The sequence below is a fragment of the Lemur catta genome, chromosome 1 (assembly GCF_020740605.2).
Source record: "Lemur catta isolate mLemCat1 chromosome 1, mLemCat1.pri, whole genome shotgun sequence".
NCBI lineage: Eukaryota > Metazoa > Chordata > Mammalia > Primates > Lemuridae > Lemur > Lemur catta.
The window spans coordinates 29,587,129-29,608,377 of NC_059128.1; the positions used below are offsets into that span (position 1 = coordinate 29,587,129).

The 21,249-nt window shown below is 37.7% G+C and overlaps 1 protein-coding gene across 1 annotated transcript in view; it reads right to left on the reverse strand.

Annotated features, from left to right (window-relative positions):
- Nucleotides 1-1,222: 1,222 nt before the first annotated feature.
- The window catches only part of SLC39A9 (solute carrier family 39 member 9), a 49,770-nt gene continuing 29,743 nt past the window's right edge, over nt 1,223-21,249 (reverse strand). Inside the window, exons 3-7 of the mRNA XM_045564875.1 lie at nt 14,581-14,784; nt 10,026-10,094; nt 8,485-8,570; nt 7,868-8,002; nt 1,223-5,258 (exon numbers count right to left, since the gene is read on the reverse strand). Coding sequence (XP_045420831.1) covers nt 5,028-5,258; nt 7,868-8,002; nt 8,485-8,570; nt 10,026-10,094; nt 14,581-14,784 — 725 coding nt within the window. The 3' untranslated portion in view covers nt 1,223-5,027. The remainder of the gene's footprint in view (nt 5,259-7,867; nt 8,003-8,484; nt 8,571-10,025; nt 10,095-14,580; nt 14,785-21,249) is intronic.

The following is a 21,249-nucleotide window of genomic DNA, read 5'->3' on the forward strand; positions in this document are numbered from 1 at the left end:
ATCCAGGTTTTCAGATCCCTAAATCAGTCATACAGCGTCTTACTTAGCATTGAGTGAGTAACCCAGTTAATTTCCCACCTGCACACTCAGTCACATGCCCTTTCTGATTCCCAGCTCCCTTGCTAACTCCCAAGCTGCCCTCACAGCGTGTGCGGCAAAGGCGGAGCTACACAGAGGGTCAGCTGCTGGTCCTGCCCCACATCAGGGCTGCCGCTGGTGGAGGTGGGTGGTAAATTAGGAAAAAATGAGCTTCCTCGGGGCAGACCAATACATTTAACAACAAATATTTACTGAGAACCTACCTGCCTGGAGCCTATATTCTAGTGGGGAAGAGGGACATAGTGAAGACATATACAGCCACGTGTCGCTTAACAGTGGTATGTTCTGAGAAACGGGTCGCTAGGCCATTTCCTCCTTGTGTGAACATTTCAGGGCAACAGAGTGAAAGGGCACAATGCTGACTTCCTAAGATTTCAAAGTCCACTGCTCAAGGCAGAGGAGAGACATAGCACTTCACCTGAAGGCTTCTGTAGAGATGGAAGGAATCATAAACACCACGTCCTCTTTGCTGGTTTTCTTCTTCATGAGGTTTTCAGGAATCGTAACATTCTAGGCACAATCTCTGTAACCAGCTGTAGACAACACAGAGAACTAGCACAAAGTGGACCCAGTAATAATTAATGAATCTAATGACTGCACATAAAAATTATACGCTTCAATGATACACCGCTACATATAGCACATATTTGTATTTAAGTTAAAAATGAGCTCCTGCACTAAAGTCCACAGAAGGAGAAAACATTTATCAAATTTACAAGTTGCATTTCTATTTAATCTCTACTTCCAGGGTCAGTTGTTCATAGCATCTACATACTCATATAACGACTCTGCCCTTTGAAATAAATCCAGTGTGATTGGGATCTGTTGCCGCCTGCTTCTCTTTGCTGAGAGAACTACCTTCACAAATACTATTTGTTACCAAGAACAGCATGGCAAAAAAATTATCAATGACTTCGTGTCTTTTGGGGCAGATGGTCTATTGAGTCCTCAATTTCCCCTCCCTCCTTTCTCTTTCCCTTCCCTTAAGGATGTGCCTACTGTAGGTCCATCCTTCTACTGCCCTTCATAGCTTTTCATTCCCTTTTCTATGTTCAAATGTGGGTCAAGTCTGGTTGACAAACAGAAAAACTGCCAACAGAAAAAAGTAATGAGCCACTCACACAAGGTATGCACTAATAAAAATTTAATATCATAAAACAAATCAGAAAACAGCATTTTTTTAAACCATTCACAATTAAAGAGGAAAGAGACAAAATTATAAGGCAGCCATCCATGGAATGATTTCATGTTTACAAAGGATCCAGGAAAATGGACATTTAAAAACCACTGTCCCAGCTACTGAACCAGGGGAACTGCAGTGTTATCCCATGAGACTTCCAACTTGCTGGAAGATGCCACCAGAAAAAAGACCAAAGCCAATCTCCTTGTGTTAAGCAATTGTGTCAGGCTGAGCATATCCAGGTAATCCCTAAACGGTTGTCTAGTTCTTTCCCACAAGTCACAAATTTCTTTCAGGTCTCTTGAGGTGAATCTAGACGTCTCAGATACAAAGAGGCTACATCATTGGTTTGAATTTCATAGCATCTCCAACAGTGTTCTTTGGGTGATGTGGACCATTCTGTATTGAGCGCATATTTTCTAATGCAAGGAAGGTTCATTCCCCTGTAGAACAACTACAGAGAGTTCTCACCTAGCACTGCAGCAGTTTTGGATGAATCTGGTCATTATTCTCAGTCTCCCAAGGGGCTCAGCAGCCCAAAAGGCAGAAGCATTCTTTGGGCGTTTGTGCTGTTGACATACTGTTCCCGTGTTCAGTACCTAGCTACCATGTGTTTCAGGGGCTTAATACACTCCAATGCTGGTGTGTCCTCCTAGTTCTAATTCTTGAAAAAGAGAAAAACCAGGCAGTGACACTTAGAAGTAGGCTGGTAAAAAAAACCACCATCACATTTTCTCCTTTCTACATTGAAAGGACAACTGGAAACAGCCACACCCTTTCTTTTTCCTAATGAGTCAAAATCCCAGAACAGGGCTGACTGGGCTGTTTTGAATTGGGAAATTAAAAGGTGAAAGGAGGGGGAAAGGGAACACACAGCCTCTGTAGGTAGTACCGTTTCTAACTCTCCATGTTCCAGTGCAGAACCTTTGCCCAAAAACAAGAAATCTGGCAACAGCAACACAGGAAAACCGAATCAAACCTGGAACATCCCTGCTTTGATGAAATGAGAACTGATAAGCAACTGACTGGAGAATAAGTGAGGGGAATGGATCAGTAGTGTTTTTCAACTTAATCTGCCATTTAAGAGAGCACTTGAAATCTGAAGAAAGTCTACCCCTACCAAGGAAAGGAGTCAAATTGTAGTTAAGATTAACTTTGGTTATGTGGAAGGAAGGAAGGACCATGCTTTTCATCATCAATTGCATCTCTTTGGTAGCCAATAATTCCATTTGTCATCATGGCAGCAACTTAAGTATTGCCAAAGTTTTCAAATGTGTTAGAGCATTAAGGCATCCACATCTAAAGAGGCAGTTTTAAACAAGAGGAAAACGAAACAAAATGTGCCAAAAAGTGAACATGGATATGGCCTCTCCTGGGACAATGCCCACCACGTGAGCAAGCTCTTCCTCCACTGAAGGAGGCCTCTGCCACGCTGCTTGGTTCCCTGCTGCCTGAAGATGCGTTTGAGCCCTATGAGATTAGTATGGCTATCTTTGCCTGCTGACCGGGAGAGAAATGAGTAGTTCCTGAGGCAGCAGCTTTAAAATCTGGGAAAGCCCATAGCTTCTGAGAGCTGACAGAGCCTTGAAAGGTTTGCCTGTTAATAGTGAGGTTCAGAGGGGAAGGCAAATTTGGAAATTGGAATGGTTCAATCCTTGCCAGAGTTCAAGGCCCTATCCAGCAAGATATTTTAGTCAAACTTTTAAGTGTGATGGCAAGGCACTACTGAAAGAGGCTTTGGCCAGCAGAACAAATTTCTGACCATTGCGTACAACAATATGATAGAAAGCACTACTAACCAAACCAGACACTACAATCTGCTATCTATTTGACAACGTCAGTTTCCAGAGCGAATTTAGGCAACCATATAATTTCCAAGGACCAGATGAAACTCCCAAGTCTCTCATAAGTCAGCTGTTATCATATAATCAGGAAAGTCACTTAAACTTTCCATATTGTACCTTTTCTTGGTTTTAAATCGTATGCAATGGTTGCCAGTGACTATACAAAACCACAACCTACTTATGCTATTTTCTGCACTGCAGCCAGCAGAGGGCTCATACATTTTATTTCCATAGCTGCAAGCCCAGTGACAAATTTAAGAAGGAAATAAAGAAATCATAGTCATGCTGGCTATGCAGCATATAAAACCTTTTTACAAACTACTAAATCCACTGCCCTGAAGAAACTAGTCTTAGTTCCCCCTTAATGTAATGTGTTTTGAAATGGTACAGAAAATCAAAATAAATTAATAATACAATATTATACACTTATCTGACAAAACAGGGTTTACACAGATTTTGGCAAATATGGAAAAATTACCCTCATTTGTTAAACACTTTTGCTATCTCAATTATTTAACTTACTAGAATTTTAGTGATTGTGTCAACCCACACATGAGGAGGTGATATTTTAAGGGCTTGACAAAGATGCATTTGACACAAACTTCTTTGAAGGGGATAAAGAATAAACACATCATTATCTTCATCATCACAGTTCAAGTGGTTGTCCTGATGAGAATTCATCTCACACAAATATTAATACCAGCAGTAAGCAGCAAATTGTAGGGAAGAGGGGCTGGAGGGAAAGGTTAGGAGAAAAGCATGGAAAAGATGAAGAGACAAGCAACATGATTTCAATAAGCTTTAAATCAACAGGTAAATGCTTCCCACTTCTGACTCATCTTGACTTTCCTCTGCTACAGGTGGTTATGTGAGCATATACAGCACTCCCTAAGCTGACCAAGTATTTAGCCAGAGACTGATCTGCTAAGAGAAATGCTTAAAAAAAAAAAAAAAAAAGACAACACAAATTCTGGTAGTCTTACTTTTAAAAAGGTTACTACAAAGATGTCAATAACTATCCAAATTCACTTAAAATCTAACATCCCTTAATTTCCAAAGATACTTTTTGTGATCTGTTCTTAAAGGACAGCCTAGGCTTGAAGCTATTAGAACTTGGCTCCTCTATAAGAATGTGCCGGAGGCAGGTATTCTGCAAAGGAGAACTTGAAAAGAAATGCTACAAAATACCAGCCACCTCTTTAGAAGCCAGTTCCACCTCTGTTGCTCCTTTTGATGGAACTGCACGCTGTACTCAGACAGGCATGTGCAAAAGGAGCTGTTTAAGTCTCTCTAGACATCCCCTTTCAACACATCTCTTTCCAGTATAAAGTCAGTTTTCAATGTGTTTTGCCATCATTCTCCCAACTCTAATGCCAAATTAACTGCAATCACCTTTAGCATCTAAGAGAGTGGGTGCTATGACCTTCTATCAAGGCATGTGGCATAGATGCTAAAGCACCAGTCTTACACGGTGAGAACCATGTTAAAAAATCAATGGATAAAGTGGCAGAGCCTCTAAAATGAGAAGAGATTTAGCTTAAGTACAGAACACTGTATTTTCACAATTACTACTTCATTGTAAGTATGAAGTTCTCCACTTTTCTTTAAAACTGAATTCCATCTTCCCTGAGAATAGGGTTAAGAGAATCATCAAAACTCAAAATGCCAAGGGCCCTTTAAAAGACAACACAACGGAATGTCTATAGCTAATCGCAATGTGTTGTGTCTACTCTAAAAGCTTTTCCATTGCTCCAGGTTTTTATCTCACCCCTCCCTCCGGACTCTAGAAATACAGGTGGAGATGGGCAAGGCGAGACAAGAGACTGAGAAGTGAGGAGCTGTCATGTGCCGGCTGTCCTCACTGGACGGCAAACTGCCACAGGCTGAGGCTGGAACCTGAACATTTAATGCTGGTGTCCTACTGACAGCATGAGCGGGATGAGGCAACCCAGCACCAGAGCTGCCACCTCCAGGCGGCTGAGGCCTCTCCCTCCACTTGTGTCAGGCTTGTGGCTGTGCCCCATTCCGCCCACCTCAGGGAGGACATGTACTGTGGCAACATAAAGAAATGTCCCGGCAGAGAAGAGCATGGCCACTCCAGTGGCATTAACCTCTGAGAGAGCTTCTTTACTGCTCTGTGAATTAAAAGAGAGAAAGAGGAAAAATTAAGTCAAGTAAAATTCAGGGTCAGGAAGATGTCCCAATGTAGAAGACACTCACTATTTCATAACCGGTGCTGTCTGGGACACTGGAGACATCTTGAAATCAGAGCGATTTTAAGTTACTTATGGGACGCTTCCAATGAATATCAGTGATGTACACAATTTCTTTTTTAAAAAAAGTATTATAAACTGAAAATTTATAATTATATTTATAAGGCACAAAATGATGTTATGACTCACTAATACAACATAGAATTGAATCAAGCTAATTAATATATCACCTCAAATACTTATTTTTCTGTGGTGAGAACATTTGAAATTTACTCCCTTAACAATTTTGAAATGTACAAGCACTATTATTAACTATATTCACCACAAGGACTCACTATGTTGCCCAGACTGGTCTTAAATTTCTGGCCTCAAGCAATCCTCCTGCTTTAGCCTCACCAGCAGCTGGGACTACAAGCACACGCCACTGCACTTGGCTCACAAGCGCTTTCTAAAATGAACTCCAAGTGCTTGCTGAACAGGTTTGGCCTGTATTATTTTTGAGATGGAATCAACAACATATTAATGCAGATATTAAAGTTCAGGCATTAATTCATTTATCTAAAAACATTTAACGGGCATCCCCTATGCACCAGGCTCTAGGCCAGGTGCTTGAGATACAGTGGTAATCAAGATGCAGTCGCTGCCCTCACAGAGCTTAGAAGTATCTCATAAGCTAATCTTTTTTTTAATTTTTTGAGACAGAGTCCTACTCTGTTGCCCAGGCTAGAGTGCCGTGGCAGCAGCCTGGCTCACAGCAACCTCAAACTCCTGGGCTCAAGCAATCCTCCTGCCTCAGCCTCCCGAGTAGCTGGGACTACAGGCATGCACCAGCATGCCCGGCTAATTTTTTCTATATATTTTTAGTTGTCCAGTTAATTTCTTTCTGTTTTTTTTAGTAGAGACAGGGTCTTGCTCTTGCTCAGGCTAGGCTCAAACTCCTGAGCTCAAACGATCCTCCTGCCTCGGCCTCCCAGAGTGCTAGGATTACAGGCGTGACCTACTGCACCCGGCCAGCTAATCTTTATAAAACTAATTTCAATCCTTTCCACTAAAAAAGTGCATCGATGGACAAGATGATAAATGAAAAAAAAAATTTTTTTTTTTGAGATAGAGTCTTACTCTGTTGCCTGGGCTAGAGTGCCATGGCGTCAGCCTAGCTCACAGCAACCTCAAACTCCTGGGCTCAAGCAATCCTCCTGCCTCAGCCTCCCAAGTAGCTGGGACTACAGGCATGCGCCACCATGCCCAGCTAATTATATATATATATATATATATATATATATATATATATATATATATATATATATATATATATATTTTTAGTTGTCCAGCTAATTTCTATTTTTTTTAGTAGAGACGGGTCTCGCTCTTGCTCAGGCTGGTCTCGAACTCCTGAGCTCAAATGATCCTCCCGCCTCGGCCTCCCAGAGTGCTAGGATTACAGGCATGAGCTACCACGCCTGGCCGATAAATGAAAATTTTAAGAAAAGAACATGACATAGATGCAGCAAGTAACTCCATGCCTCCAGAATTATCAACACCTTCCTGTCAAAAGTTCTAAAACCTTATATTGATTATTGAAGTGATAAGGAAGTTGAAAGAAGATAAGGTTCTTCAGGTGAATGGAAAGGAGTTTTATAACACATTGTTAGCAACTGAGATTGCAAATCCTTCATTAACAGGAACTTGACCTTTAACTATCTCATTTTTCATATATTCCTATTAATATAGGTTTTACTAGATCAAATGCCAATTCAATGGGCACTCAGAAGACACAATGACCTTCAGAGAGGATACAGGGGAAAGCAGTTCCCATGAATTAGCTCTGAATCAGTTTGGTGCTAAGATTTCCCTCCAGTTGCTTGCCAGCTGATGTTTAGGTAAAATGGGGGAGAGCCAGTGCCAAGAACCGCAGGACCGACAGAACTGTAAGGCACGGAAAGGTCCAGGTTGGAAATGGAAGAGTGCCCAGGCTCTGAGCTAACAAACGACACGTGCCATTTCTGGTCTGAAGCTATATTCAGTACAATGATAAGGAACTGGATATTTAATATTTGGTGCTATGAGAGCTGGGAGTAGAAGAATCTGAGTCTTAGCAAATACAGCAATCTCTGCTCAGCCCCTACTCTTCTCTTAAATAAAAGCTGCCACATGGCTTGTCACTCATGCTTTATGTGCCTACCTCAACATTAAATATGGATGGATATGACTTATTGCATATCTGTCAAATAAAATTATCATGCCTGGTTAAGTTTAAGTTATTTTAAACATTGAAGGGCTAGCAGATATTTGTGAAAATATTCTTGGAATTATAGGGAAGAGGTTTTCAAATTAAATAAGGAAATGCTAAATTTATGAAGAGGACAACCTGGAATTATGATATTTACAAGGTACAGATTTTTACTCCTAATTTTATTTTTAGATTGAGAGGGTAATTTAGCTGAAAAATTCAGTGTAAGAGACCATAAGTTCTAAGAGATCACAAAAGAACTAGCCACTTGGCTAGATAAGCTAGGAATAGGTCAGCTTACCTTACTCAGTCCTAAGTATGTCACCATGGACATAACTGGTGCCGCCAGTGCAAAGACCAGCAAGTGTTTTCTGATTCGATTCCGCTCTAGGCCGGCATGCATTAAGAAGGAAACCAGCCCAAACGCAGCCGGTGCCTGGAAATACAAATTATCTCGTATTATTACTCTAGAAGTATGGATTTCTTCTGCCTGAAGAAGTTCATGTCATTTGACAATGATTTCTCATACCAAAAAACTGGGCACAGTACCAAAACTGAGCTCTGCCTTTTAGGAATTAATGTTCTAAGCTAAGCAAAGATTCTATTTGTGTGTGTTTCTTGGAAAGCAGAAAAGGGAAACAGTCAAGAAAAAAAAATATTTTTGAAGAAAAATTACTATGAAATGTAGAAATCTGAAGAGAATTCAACAGTTTGTGTACATAACCACAAAAAAACTCTCAAGTAAAAGTTTAAGAAAAAGGTAACAAAAAGTAGCTAAGAAGAGATTTATCCAATTCTCCAAAATGAAAAGCAAATAGAAAATTAAAAAAATTCTGTTCTAGAAAAACATTTAGGACCAAGAAAGATTTTAATGATGAACGTGTTCAACATCAAATCTTGCACCAAAACTTTGCTTACCTTATGTAACATTATGGCCACAAACACAATTAACTGGACACTAGTCTGTGAAGTAGAAGCTGCTGCTCCCAAAGCAACACCATCAGCTAAATTAGGAAAAAGTGAAACATAAAATACTATAAATAACAACAACAACAACAACAACAGTGTAGTCATTGAGTGTGTGGGCTTTACAGTCAGGTAGCGCTGGATTTAACTCTGGGATGGTTACTTAAACTTTCTGAACTTCAGCCTTCTCACCTTTAAAACAGGTTCAACAAAATATGTATTTTTTTAGGGTTTTCATGAGGATTAAATGAGATTACTAGGTAAAGAGCTTAGCACCTGGCTCAGAGTATTTAATTTGTCAGCTATTTTTGTTGTTGTTATTGGAAAAAGTACAATCTCAAAAATCCATTGATTAATCAATTGGTAACAACAGAAATACCAAAGAATTTCAAAGGATACATCTCTTCAACTTACAGATAAAGAAACAAAGTAAAGATACTAGGACTCAACCACAGACTATTAATTCGTAATGGGTAAATACTGTTTGAATGGATGCATTTTGTTAGAAAAGCATGTTATGCTAGAATGGATCAGATAATAGTGTGCCACCTTTCACATGCCTTTGTTTGTCACTGACAGAATCCTACTACTGGGACTACGTTTAAATTATCATTCTAAAGTGTGCCTGATCAGCAATGCTGAGACTTCTGCATTGTGCTACACACCTCCTCTGCTTAAATTGGCACTCCAGTTACGAACTAGGCACCAGGATTATTCAGGACAACAGTGCCAAAGATCTTTTCCAGATGAGATTGTAGGGCAGAGCTTAGCAAACTTTTTCTTAAAGGGCCAGACAGTAAATCTTTTAGGCTTTGTGGGTTACTGGTCTCTTGTACCTACTCAATTATACCATTGTTGCACAAAAGCAGCCACAGATAATACATAAATGTGGGTAATATATAAACATGTGGGCATAGCTGTGTTCCAATAAAACTTCATTAATTTGATTATATAATTTTCATGTGCTATAAAATATTCTTTTTTCTTTTCTTTTTTTGAGACAGGGTCTCTGTCGACCAGGCCAGAGTGCAGTGGCATCATCCTAGCTCACTGCAACCTCAAACTCCCTGGCTCAAGCAATACTCCTGCCTCAGCCACCCAAGTAGCTAGGACTACAGGTGCCCGCCACCATGCTCAGCTAATTTTTCTATATTTTGTAGAGATGGGGTCTCGCTCTTGCTCAGGCTGGTCTCAAACTCCTGGTTTCAAGCAATCCTCCTGCCTCAGCTTCCCAAAGTGCTGGGATTACAGGCATGAGCCACTGCACCGGGCCTCTTTTTTTTTTTTAACCATTAAAAAATATAGAAACCATTCTCAGCGTGCAACCCCCTGACACTGAGTACACCAGGGCTTGGTGTTGGAGGACTTCATTAATCAACACTTTCCTCAAAGGCCAGTCCAAGAGCATTCAATGTAGATGCCTTGTAATGTAAACACTAAGCCTTGCTCTGTGTGACAGACAATGAAGAGGTTCCACTGCAATCCAACCCTACCTGCAGCATGGACGACCAGACCCAGCGTGGTGGTGATTTTGGAACTGCTAGACCTTGCTGTTTCTGGATCTGAAGTGAAAACGAAAAAGACAACATTAAGTAATGTGAGACAGAAACTGTTCAAACACTGATGTGGAGGTGAAAGAATTTTTTGAAAGCTCTTAAAGGAGATTATTATTTTTCTCACTACAGTGTTTCCTCACTACTTCAAACCTTTAGACGTTCCCCCCATCCTGAAGAGGTGTGTAGGGGGGAACTCTTCATTTGACTCAGCTTTCGCTTAACAAGACAAATTCCTGAAATGTGCAACTCCCACTGCCTCCCTCCACCACTCCATGGAAAGTACTCCATGGTCTCCGATCACTTCTTTCCAGACCAATGCAATAGTCATTGTCTACTTCTTCCTCTTCCCCCAGCCACCTGCAACTTTATCTTCACTCTAACATCTGTCCCATTTGCCTTTCTTCATTTTTTGCCACTCTAACCTAAATTTGCTTCAACTCAAACTTAAGGTAGCAATAGGCTCCCACTGGTTTTCCCTTACTCTCATTTTCCCCTAACCTAATTCACCTTACACATCTATGTCAGATCCATCTTTTGAAAACAGTTATGAATCTGCTGCTTTTCAAATTCAGTCTGAGCTGCTGGTTTAGGTAGGTTCTTATGCCTTTTATCAATGGTTCAACCTTATTTCGCCCTACCCAATCCAGTTAAACCAGTTTTTTAAACACCCTCAAATAAAACACTCTTATTCTCCTTTCCCCAAATTTCCTCACCCTTAATTTTTGGCACATATTGAACTTTTCAACTCATCAAGCCAAAACCTAGACATAGTTCAAAGTCTAATTCTAAAACTACCTCCTCCCTCAACAAAAAAAATAAAAAATTGACTGTAAACAATAAACTATTACATTTTTTACTTCTTTCTCTTTCTTTTTAACACATTTTATAGAATGTGACACAGCACTGAGCACCCAATAGTTGCTTAATAAATCCCTGTTGGAGGGTGAAAAAAAGTTAGTATTTATCTGTATCACATGAAAATATTACTGCTATTATAGGAAATATACAAGCAAATAAAGTTAAACGATGGGGACATCAAAATGTCAGATGACATGACAGATGAACATTGGTCAAATAAATTACCGGGGACTTAATCTTCTCGAGGTGCCTATCACACAGAAGGAAGGGTTTACAACGGAAAAAGTATACAAGTACAGTAACATGTTACTTCTTACTAATGAACTTTATTTTTCTATTAAAACACTGCAAGGAAAGGAAGCTGAACACTCTAGTCACTCTGAGACAATAAATATTTCAGTATCGCTCCAAATTGGGAAGAACAGTCATATAGCACTGTATGACAACTTTGCTTTGGCCTTTCTTTACACATACATAGCCTTGTGCTCAAGTTATAAGTAGTATCTTAAATAAAAATTAGAGGCTTTAAAATTAAAACATAGTTTTTATATATCTATAGGTAAAGACTGCACTTCAGCATAAATATGGATTCTTTCTTCCACACTGAGAACCCTGCCTCTACCAATACCACCATATTTACTCATTGTTTAATCCTATAATACATTTAAAACAGTTTCAGAATTGTTTTGCCCATACCATTACAAAAAGCAAAAACAAAACAGAAAGATCTCAGTTACTTATTTATGGTTCTTTCCCAACTCCACCCAAGAGTAAAGGTATATAGTCAAATGCATTCAGAATTTACTTGAATTCAGTTTTTTAAAAAAATCCCCTGCAGTGTGATTGTGTTATTCATTTGAAATACAGCTCATCTGTTTCAGGTAGCTCGCTCATCCTTATTCATTTCATTCTATTTCTGAATATGCAGAATATTAACACATTTCCAAAAGTCAAAACTATATCAAAAGGCATGTAGGGAAGCATCATGTGCTCCTAAAACCCTTCTGCCCTCTCATCCCTCCACCACACCTGGCATAAGTAATTAGTGTTTTTGTTTTCTAGTTGATCCTGTGTTTCTTTTTTGTAAAGATAAGCAGATACAGTTGACCACTGAACAATACGCTGACCCCCTGCACAGTCAAAAATCCACATTTAACTTTTGATTCCCCCAAAACTTAACTGCTAATAGCCTACTGTTGACCAGAAGTCTTACTGGTAATGTTGATTAACACATATTTTATATGTTATATGTACTATATTCTTACAATAGAGTAAGCTAGAGAAAAGAAAATGTTATTAAGAAAATCATCTGGAAGAGAAAATACATTTACTATTAAGAGGACGTGGAGCATCATAAAGGTCTTCACCCTTGCAGTCTTCACATAGAGCAGGCTGAGGAGGAGCAGAAAGAGAAGGAGCTGGTCTTGCTATCTCGGAGTGGCAGACGTGGAAGAGGTGAAGGAGGCAAAAGGCGGCAGGAGAGGCAGGTACACTCAGTGTAGCTTTTATTGATAAAAATCCACATGAGTGGACCTGGGTGGTTCAAACCTGTGTTGTTCAAGGGTCAACTATATATGTACGTTTTCTTATTTCCCCTTCTTTTTTACACAAAGCATAGTATATGGCAGATGCTCATTTACATTTCTGCTTTTTTTCCCATTTAACAGTATCTCCCGGAAATCTCTCCCTATCAGTTCACAGATACCGGATTCTTTATCCTCTTTTATGGCGATGTAACACTCCATTATCTGTACAGTTCATCTGACCAATCTCCATGACTGGACAGTTAAGTATTTTCCAATATTTTATAGTGGTAAATAATATTGCATTGAGTAATTTTGTACATATGTATTTTCATACTGGAACTGTATTAGCAGAGTAGATTCCTAGAAGTCGGATTTTGGGGTCAAAGGGTAAACACATATGCAGTTTTGTTAGATATTGCTAATTCCTCTCCACAGGTGCTGTACCATTTTGCATTCCCACCTGCAATATATAAGTACCTATTTAACCACAGCTTTACCAATCAAGTATATTGTCAAGCTTTTGAATTTTTGCCTGACAGAGAGAAATGTTATCTCAGCATAGTTTTGATTTCATTCCTTTTAAGTGAAATTGAACATCTTTTCATATGTTTAAAGGCAATTTTAATATCTTTTTGTGAATTATCTGTTCAAGTCTTTTACCTGTTTTACAGATTCTTTTATAGACGAAGGATTCTTAACCTAGGGTCCACAGAGGAGAACGTGGGTAGAATTTATGGGGTGTCAGTGAGTTTAACTTGGAAAAATGCATTTTTATTTTTACTAACTTCTATCTGAAATTTAGCATTACCTTTAATTATGAATATAGATAATAAACCATAAGTAATATTAGCACTAGCTATACTTCATTGCCAATATAAATCAGACTATTTTACAGTTGCAAATATCTTGAAATTATCATTTTCACTTATTACTACTTTAAAGACTTATAGAACTGCTGCCACACTGCACGATTATAGGTTTCCTGTCTGCAGACGCTCATGTGACGGAGCTGGGCAACTATCAAGCAACTCGGCACCTAATAGTCACTCAGCCACCAAATAGTGGTAATCATGGGATCTCCCCTGGGTGACCAAGATATTTATGCTGCTTTCCACTGTTTCCTATCAGCAAAATTCTGTGTCGACATATTTGAAAAGGGGTATCTATAGACCTCTGGAAAGGTTTTACCACTCTCAAATCTATTTCTACCACCATGGCATCAAAGTTGTATCATGCATCAGAATCCTTTTTAATATAAACCATATCAAAGATGTTGACCTAGCAAAAGGTGAATTCATTAATCTTAAAACCAAAAAAATGCTTTAACTCTATGACTGGAGTTAAATTTATAAAGTCTTGGAGAACTCTAGTTGTCCTGGAGGGAAGCTTATCTATCCTTGGAAAGCAAGCTACAAATGTGTTTTAAGTACATTTGTAAGAAAATATCTTTGTGAATCAGGATTTTCTACACTAGTAACCATCAAAACAAACACCCAAAATCAACTGGATGTTCAACTTCACAGACATGTTACCTTGATAAAGCCCACCTCACAATGTAATGTTCTTAATTAAGCTATTCAACAACAGCTATCATACTGAGGTCCTAAAAAATACAATTCAACTGTAACTCGCTTAGGATTTAAATGTATTATCTCATTATTTAATGTACTGATAGAGAAAACATTTAATTCTATATTACAAATTGATTCTAATGTTTTGCTAACTGTATTTCAACATAATTGTTTTCTCTGTAATCCTACATACTATGTTTTATACATTTAAAAATAATATTCCAATAAAAGGTCCATGGGCTTTAGAATGCCTAAAGACTCCATAGCACAAAAATAGGTTAAGAATCTCTGCCCTACATTTCAACCAAATGTGACAGCTTTAAGATAAGCAGGGTAATAAATCAATAAACACTTCCTTCTGCCACAGGACACAACACACTAGCTCCCCCCACTGAATAAAATGTTCACTGAAACCTGAGGAAGACAAGACTTTTAGCACTAAATAAAGCCATTGGTATATAATGAATTATTCAGTCATTTGTAACTTTCTAAACTGCATATTTATTGCACTGCCCAGAAAGTCTTGGAGCTACTCACCGTCAGTAGAATGCACATGGGAATTGCCAATCTGGTCCACCAGCAACATGAATACGAAGCCCAGTACAAGGGAAACACCGATGTAGGCGTGCAGCTGTGTGTGGTTGTGGTTGTGGCTGTGCTCGTGTTCATGGACAACTGAGATTTCTGCTGCTTTGTCCGATGCAATCACATTCTGTGTTTCACTTGCTTGGTGGTGTTTTCCTAGAGCAAAATAAACCATAAAGAGAAAATATGTCTTTTCCCTAAAAATGTTTTCATGTAGAAGCTTCCATTCTTTTGTATTTCAAGCTCTACTTACTTTACTGTAAAGACATCCACTTTCTATATTGCAATCCAGCCAATCATAAACTCCTTCAACTTAAAGTTCATGATGAAAAAATTCCCAAGTGTCTTCTGCTTTTGGCATGCAGACCTTCTGACTGCCTATTATTCTCAAACCTGGGAAGTGGAAGCAAATCACCATGCAAGAAAGCAGTCATATTCCCAAAGGGACATCATCCCCAAATCCTCCTTTCTGCCTGAGAAATTCATGCCAATCTCATCAGAAACTACCCTAAGTCTTATTCTGATGAAAACAGGCAAATGAAGAGCAGTAACAACGAAAATAATTATAATCAAATTCATCTAGTTTACACCCAGGTTGATATAAAAATTACAAATAAAGAACAAACTAAGTAGAAAGCTTTTAGCTTTAAAAAATATCAGCAGGCAATCACCAATAAGACACCAAAAGGGCTGAGCAGTTTAAGAGGCACATCCTTTGGTCTAAATTCAGTTCTAGAAATATCACAGTTGTTGGGAGATTCTGAATTACAGTGAATGACACCCGGCCAATTGATACTCCTAGTTTTTATTCACATGGGGACACTTAGAACATAAATGTTTCAAGGCTAAAATCCTTATCTTGGCTATATTTCACGAATAGAGGCTAACATACTAGATATTTATCATTTGTATTTAGATTAAGCACTTTATCCTTACCCTTCAATTAAAGAAATTCACAAGCCTGCTATAATATTTTAGACCCTATCTTTTTTTTTTTTTTTTTATTGAGACAGAGTCTTGCTTTGTTGCCTGGGCTAGAGTGCCGTGGTGTCAGCCCAGCTCACAGCAACCTCAAACTCCTGAGCTCAAGCAATCATCCTGCTTCAGCCTTCCAAGTAGCTGGGACTACAGGCGTTTGCCACCACACCTGGCTAATTTTTCTATTTTTAGTAGAGATGGGGTCTCACTCTTGCTCAGGCTGGTCTTGAACTCCTGAGCTCAAGCTATCCTCCTGCCTTGGGCCTCCCAGAGTGCTAGGATTATAGGCGTGAGCCACAGTGCCTGCTCAGACCCTACCTTACTTTTAAAAGTCATTTTAGAGAGACACAAAGCAAACGCCACCTGAAGGCAATAAAAACCTACGTATTTTTCTACTTTCTTAAAATTTTTTCTGTTCTCATAGCTCTTTATTTTTAACTTTTTTAAGGTGGTAAAATATACATCACGTAAAATTTATCATTTTAACCATTTTTAAGTGTACAGTTCAATGGCATTAAGTACATTTACATTATTCTGCAACCGTCACCACCATCCATCTCCAGAACTTTTTCACCTTCCCTAAGGAGTTTTTTAATCTCAGGATTTTTTCTACTAGTGATTTATTTCATTTACTTGTTTTTTAATTGTCTAAATTTTTCTTTTAAAAAAATCAGTTTTATCGAGATATTATTTACATATAATAAAACATGAGTTTCCACAAATATAAAAACCTTAGTAACTACCAACAAGATGAAGATATGGAGCATTTAAAATATCTCAAAAAAGTAATCTCGTGCTCCTCTGAAGTCAGTATGTCACTCCTGGTTCCAGGCAAGCACTGATCTGCTTTTTGTCCCCAATGAGTTTTTTCTTGTTTCAGAATATTATACAAATGGAACCATATAATATACACTCTTCTGTGTAAGGTTTCTTTTCCTCAGCATAACATTTTCAAGTTTATTTATGCTTTGTGTGTAACAGTAGTTCTGTTTTTTTGTTGAGCTGTGTACCACTGTGTGGACATATCACAATTTGTCTATCCATTCGCCTGCTGATGGACATTTGGGTATTTTTATTTTGGTCTAATATAAATCAAGCTGCTGTGAACATTCAGGTCCAAGTCTTTCTGTGGACATATATTCTTTTCCCTTGAATAATATCTAGGAGCAGAATTGATGAGTTGTATGTATAACTTTATAAAAACTGGTAGTTTTCCAAAATAGTAGTAACACTTAACATACTCAACAGCAATATATAAGAGTTCTAGTTGCTCCATACCATTGTCAACATTTGATATTGTTAGGCTTTTAAATTTTAAGCATTTTTATACACACAATCATGTCACTTGCAAACAGAGATAGTTTTACTTCTTTCCAATCCTTATGCCTTTTATTACTTTTTTCCCCCTTATTGCATGCTAAAAATCTGGATAGGATGACAAGTACAATGTTACGTAGAAGTTGTTGAGAAGAGAAAGATGTGCTTTGTTCCTAATATTATCTGCAGGTTTTTCAAATATGTCTTTTCTCAGACCAAGGAAGTTTCTTTATTTCTTTCCTAGTTTACTGACAATTGTGTCATGAATGGGAATTTAATTTGTCAAATGCTTAAATAATCAAATGGTTGGCTGGTCTGATGGTAGTGGGTTATCAGAACTTATTAACATTAGTGTCACTAAAGTTGGTATTCAACCTCCCACTGCTAAATTTGACTGGCTTAAAAAAAAATAATCAAATGGTTTTTCTACTTTACTTGACTACTTTAGTAAATTGAATTGGTTTTTAGGTACTAATCCCACCCTTGCTTTGCATTCTTGGGATAAACTCTATTTGGCCCAAATTTATTATCCTTTTTATATACTGCTGGACCCAATTTGCTAATATCTGGTAAAGAACTGTTGCATCTATATTCATGAGGGATATCAGCCTGTAACTTTTTTTCTTGTAATATCTCTGAGTTATACTAGCATCTTAAAATAAGATGGAGTCCTCTTCCTAAGAGATAGAGAGAAAAGACCTCGTCTAGCCAATAAATTTCCATTTTAGTAATTTAAACAAAGTCTGTGAATATCATTTAATAAAACCTCATGTTAAGCAGTTTTTGAAACTGTCAAAGTAAGATTTATGGCAATGTTTTTTAAACTTTAAAAACCATGAGTCATAGTAAGAAATGTTATGTCATGATCTAGTAAACATACAAACCATGAAAAACTTAAGCAAAAGTTTCACAAAATAATACTTAACCTTAAAATGGTTACAATGGACTATTCTGTTTATCTCTTTCTCTCTGCCCCTCTCTTGGTCTCATTTTAAATGCTGGTATTGAGTCCAATTCACTAAATTGATTTGAAGACTCACTGAGTTACCACATTCAGTTTAAAAGCACTACTGTAGGTAAAGAGAAACTGTCAAAGGGAGATATGGATGGTTTTGGAATAAGGGGCAGAAATTAGAAGCCTATGCTGCAGTGGCTAATCAAAGTGAGATGAATGCTAGACAGGCCTAGGAGAAAAAGGTGGGCAGGTGGTATGTGCCCACCCTGTCCCTCACACAAGCAAAATTACTATTAGCAATAAGAATTTTAAGCCAATGAATTGACTGAAATCTCAGAGACAAGGAATAATTAGGTTTAAGAGAGAAGCAGAGATGTTAGACAATTAAAATGTAGCTGCATGGTAACATAAGCATGTTTAGTTCGTGAAAAATCACTCAGCTATATACTGCCAATAAGTGTAATTTCCTATTATTATAACATATATTTTGTATGCAATATTTCAATAAAAAATTTAATAAACTCAAAATGCAGTACTCTGGTGCCCACCACTGAGATGGTAGAATTCATCATTTTCCAAGTAGGTCTTTTTTATGGGCAGGAAAAATAGTTCAGCATGGTCTCTAGGATGTGGAAAACGTGAAGTAAAATACTTGCTTTTCTCTAAAGACAAGGTAATTTGGGGTATGCTTTCATTTTGGTATGGAAAAACATGATTTAATTCTTCATATTTATGGATGTTAAGAAGCTACTCATGTGAAGTAAATCACAGAATTTTGGTAGTTACAATTTTCAATACTATTTAGAAAGACACCATGGAGGCTGGGTGCAGTGACTCACACTTAGCACTTTGGGAGGCCAAGGTGGGAGGGTAGCTTGAGGCCAGGAATTCAAGACCAGCCTGGGCAATAGTGAGACCTCGTCTCCACAAAAAATAAAAATAATTAGCCAGGCATGGTGGTGTATGCCTGTAGTCCCAGCTACTTGGGAGGCTGAGGGAGGAGGGTATGCTTGAGCCCACGAGTTTGAGGTTGCAGTGAGCTAAGATGATACACTCCAGCCTGGGCAACAGAGTGAGACGCTGCCTCAAAAAAACAAAAACAAAAACACCAAAAAAAGAAAGATGCTATGGAGAGGATCTGAATGATTATCTTTTCATAAGGTAGTCACTTATTTAACAAACTGGGCTCTCATCTCAGCCTCTGCCTACTCTACATGAGTAATGAATCCATGGGCCTTCCATGTTGCTTCTCTCAGATTAAGACCTTTTCTTTCAAGACTCAGCTCACAAGTCCCATCCTCCTTGAGATATTGTGTCTTCCTCTCCTCATGTATACACAGCATACTGATGGGTCTCTTCTATAGGTCTTATCTCCCTATACTAGAATTTAGAGATCAGCAAAGTAGAGTAGAATAGCTGGTACCTGTTTCTGTAAATAAAAGTGTTACTGGAACATGGCCATATTTATTTGTTCACGAATTGTCTGTGGCTGCTTTTATGCTACAATTGTAAAGTTGAATAGTTGCAACAGAAACCACACGGCCTACAAAGCCTAAAATATTTACTATCTGGCCCTTCACAGAAAAGTTTGCCAGCTGGGCATGGTGGCTCATGCCTGTAATCCTAACACTTTGAGAGGCCAAGGCGGAGAACTGCCTGAGGCCAGGAGTTCAAAATCAGAAAAGTTTGCAGACTCCTGCTGTTATTGATTGTTAATTTACTGACTTTCCATAGGCTATGAATCTTTGAAGGCAGACATCATATCTCAGATCTCTGAATTGCTAACAATCAATATAAGGCCAGAAATCTAATAGACACTCAACAAATAGATTTTGAAGGCAAAAAATGGCTTCACTTCTATAATTTTAAATGTGGTATTTCATTTTAAAACTTATGGCATTTAATTATTTCCTAGCCAAAGTAGATTTTTAAAAATGGAAATAAAATATATTTTTTTAGTCTTATATCTTAATAGGTAACTTAAGTATGTGCTAAAAATTAGGTGAAAGGTTATGCTAAGAGTTTAGGTAAGAGCAGGAGATTAACACCTTATTAAAGGGTGTTAGTGGATACTATTATTTGTGAACAGTTGCATAATAATTTTTAAACACAATTATTTTGGGGGTAGCCGTAACTCTGAAACTAAATGCCAACCCTATTTACAACTTCTAAAGGGCAGTCAACATTATTTCCTTTTATGAGGTATAACTACATTAGAATTTTAAAATTTAGATGGGTATAATAAGGTCCTCCTATATCTTATCCCAATAATGCTTTTTCAATCTAAATAATTTTGGAACTCCACTTTTGGTACTGCCTTCAGAGTCAAGTTTATGAATCATAGAAAAAAACTGTCTTGTTACTTTACAGTTTCACCTGCTTTGCATCTAAATGGCATTGAATAAATTGATCACCTATATTATTAAGAAGATTGGCATGGAATACATTTTATATTTCCCCAAACCAAAACAACTTTCAAGGGGAATTCTGCTGCCACTGATGACATTCATTAAAATATGTTGCATTGAGGTAAATTTAAAAAGGTGTTTCAACATTTTTTGAACAGTCATTGGTATAAGTACATAATTTCCTGAAGTTACCATTTTGAAGGAATTAACACTTATTCTGATGGAAAAATCTAGCAAGAAAAATATCAGCAACATGTAACAAATATTGCTTGAAATAAGTAGGCTTCTGATTGAGGTTTCTGATGAAACATCTGGATGCTTATCAAGTGAAATTCAACTTTATATAAAAACATAAAATACTTATTGGGTTATAAACAATGGTAGGCATTATTGGTTTTACTTGCTAACATTAACCAAAAAACAAAAAACCTTAAAGTGAGCATTAACACATGACAACATACACAAACCAATGCTGTTATCACTGAGTATCGCAAATCAGGCATATATGCATTTTTCATGCCACTAACAGGCAAATTATTATGAGCCAATTCTTTCCCTAGATAGATATTCAGACAGAAATCCTTCCAGTAAGTTCTATCAGCACAATATATAGCTGCCTGATGTCACAGACACATATGTTAATGTGACAGAATAAATTTACTCTTTGATAAGATTTATTGGAGCTTCCCTTTCAGATTAATATGTACTTACAGAAAGGAAAAAATATGCACTGAATCAAACCCTTCAGGTAATCAGGCTTTTTTTTTTTTCTTTTTCTTTTTTAGGTGATTCCAGTTTTGATTTTTATATTTTTGGTCTTTGCTGATTATTTTTAATTTCTTAACTTTTATGCATAGTTTGTAACCTTTATAGCTCTCTATTAATACTTTTTTTTCTGGCAAAGGCAAACATTCTTTATACCTTACATGTGCTTTCTGTAAGTAAGGGCAGAGCAACTCTTAT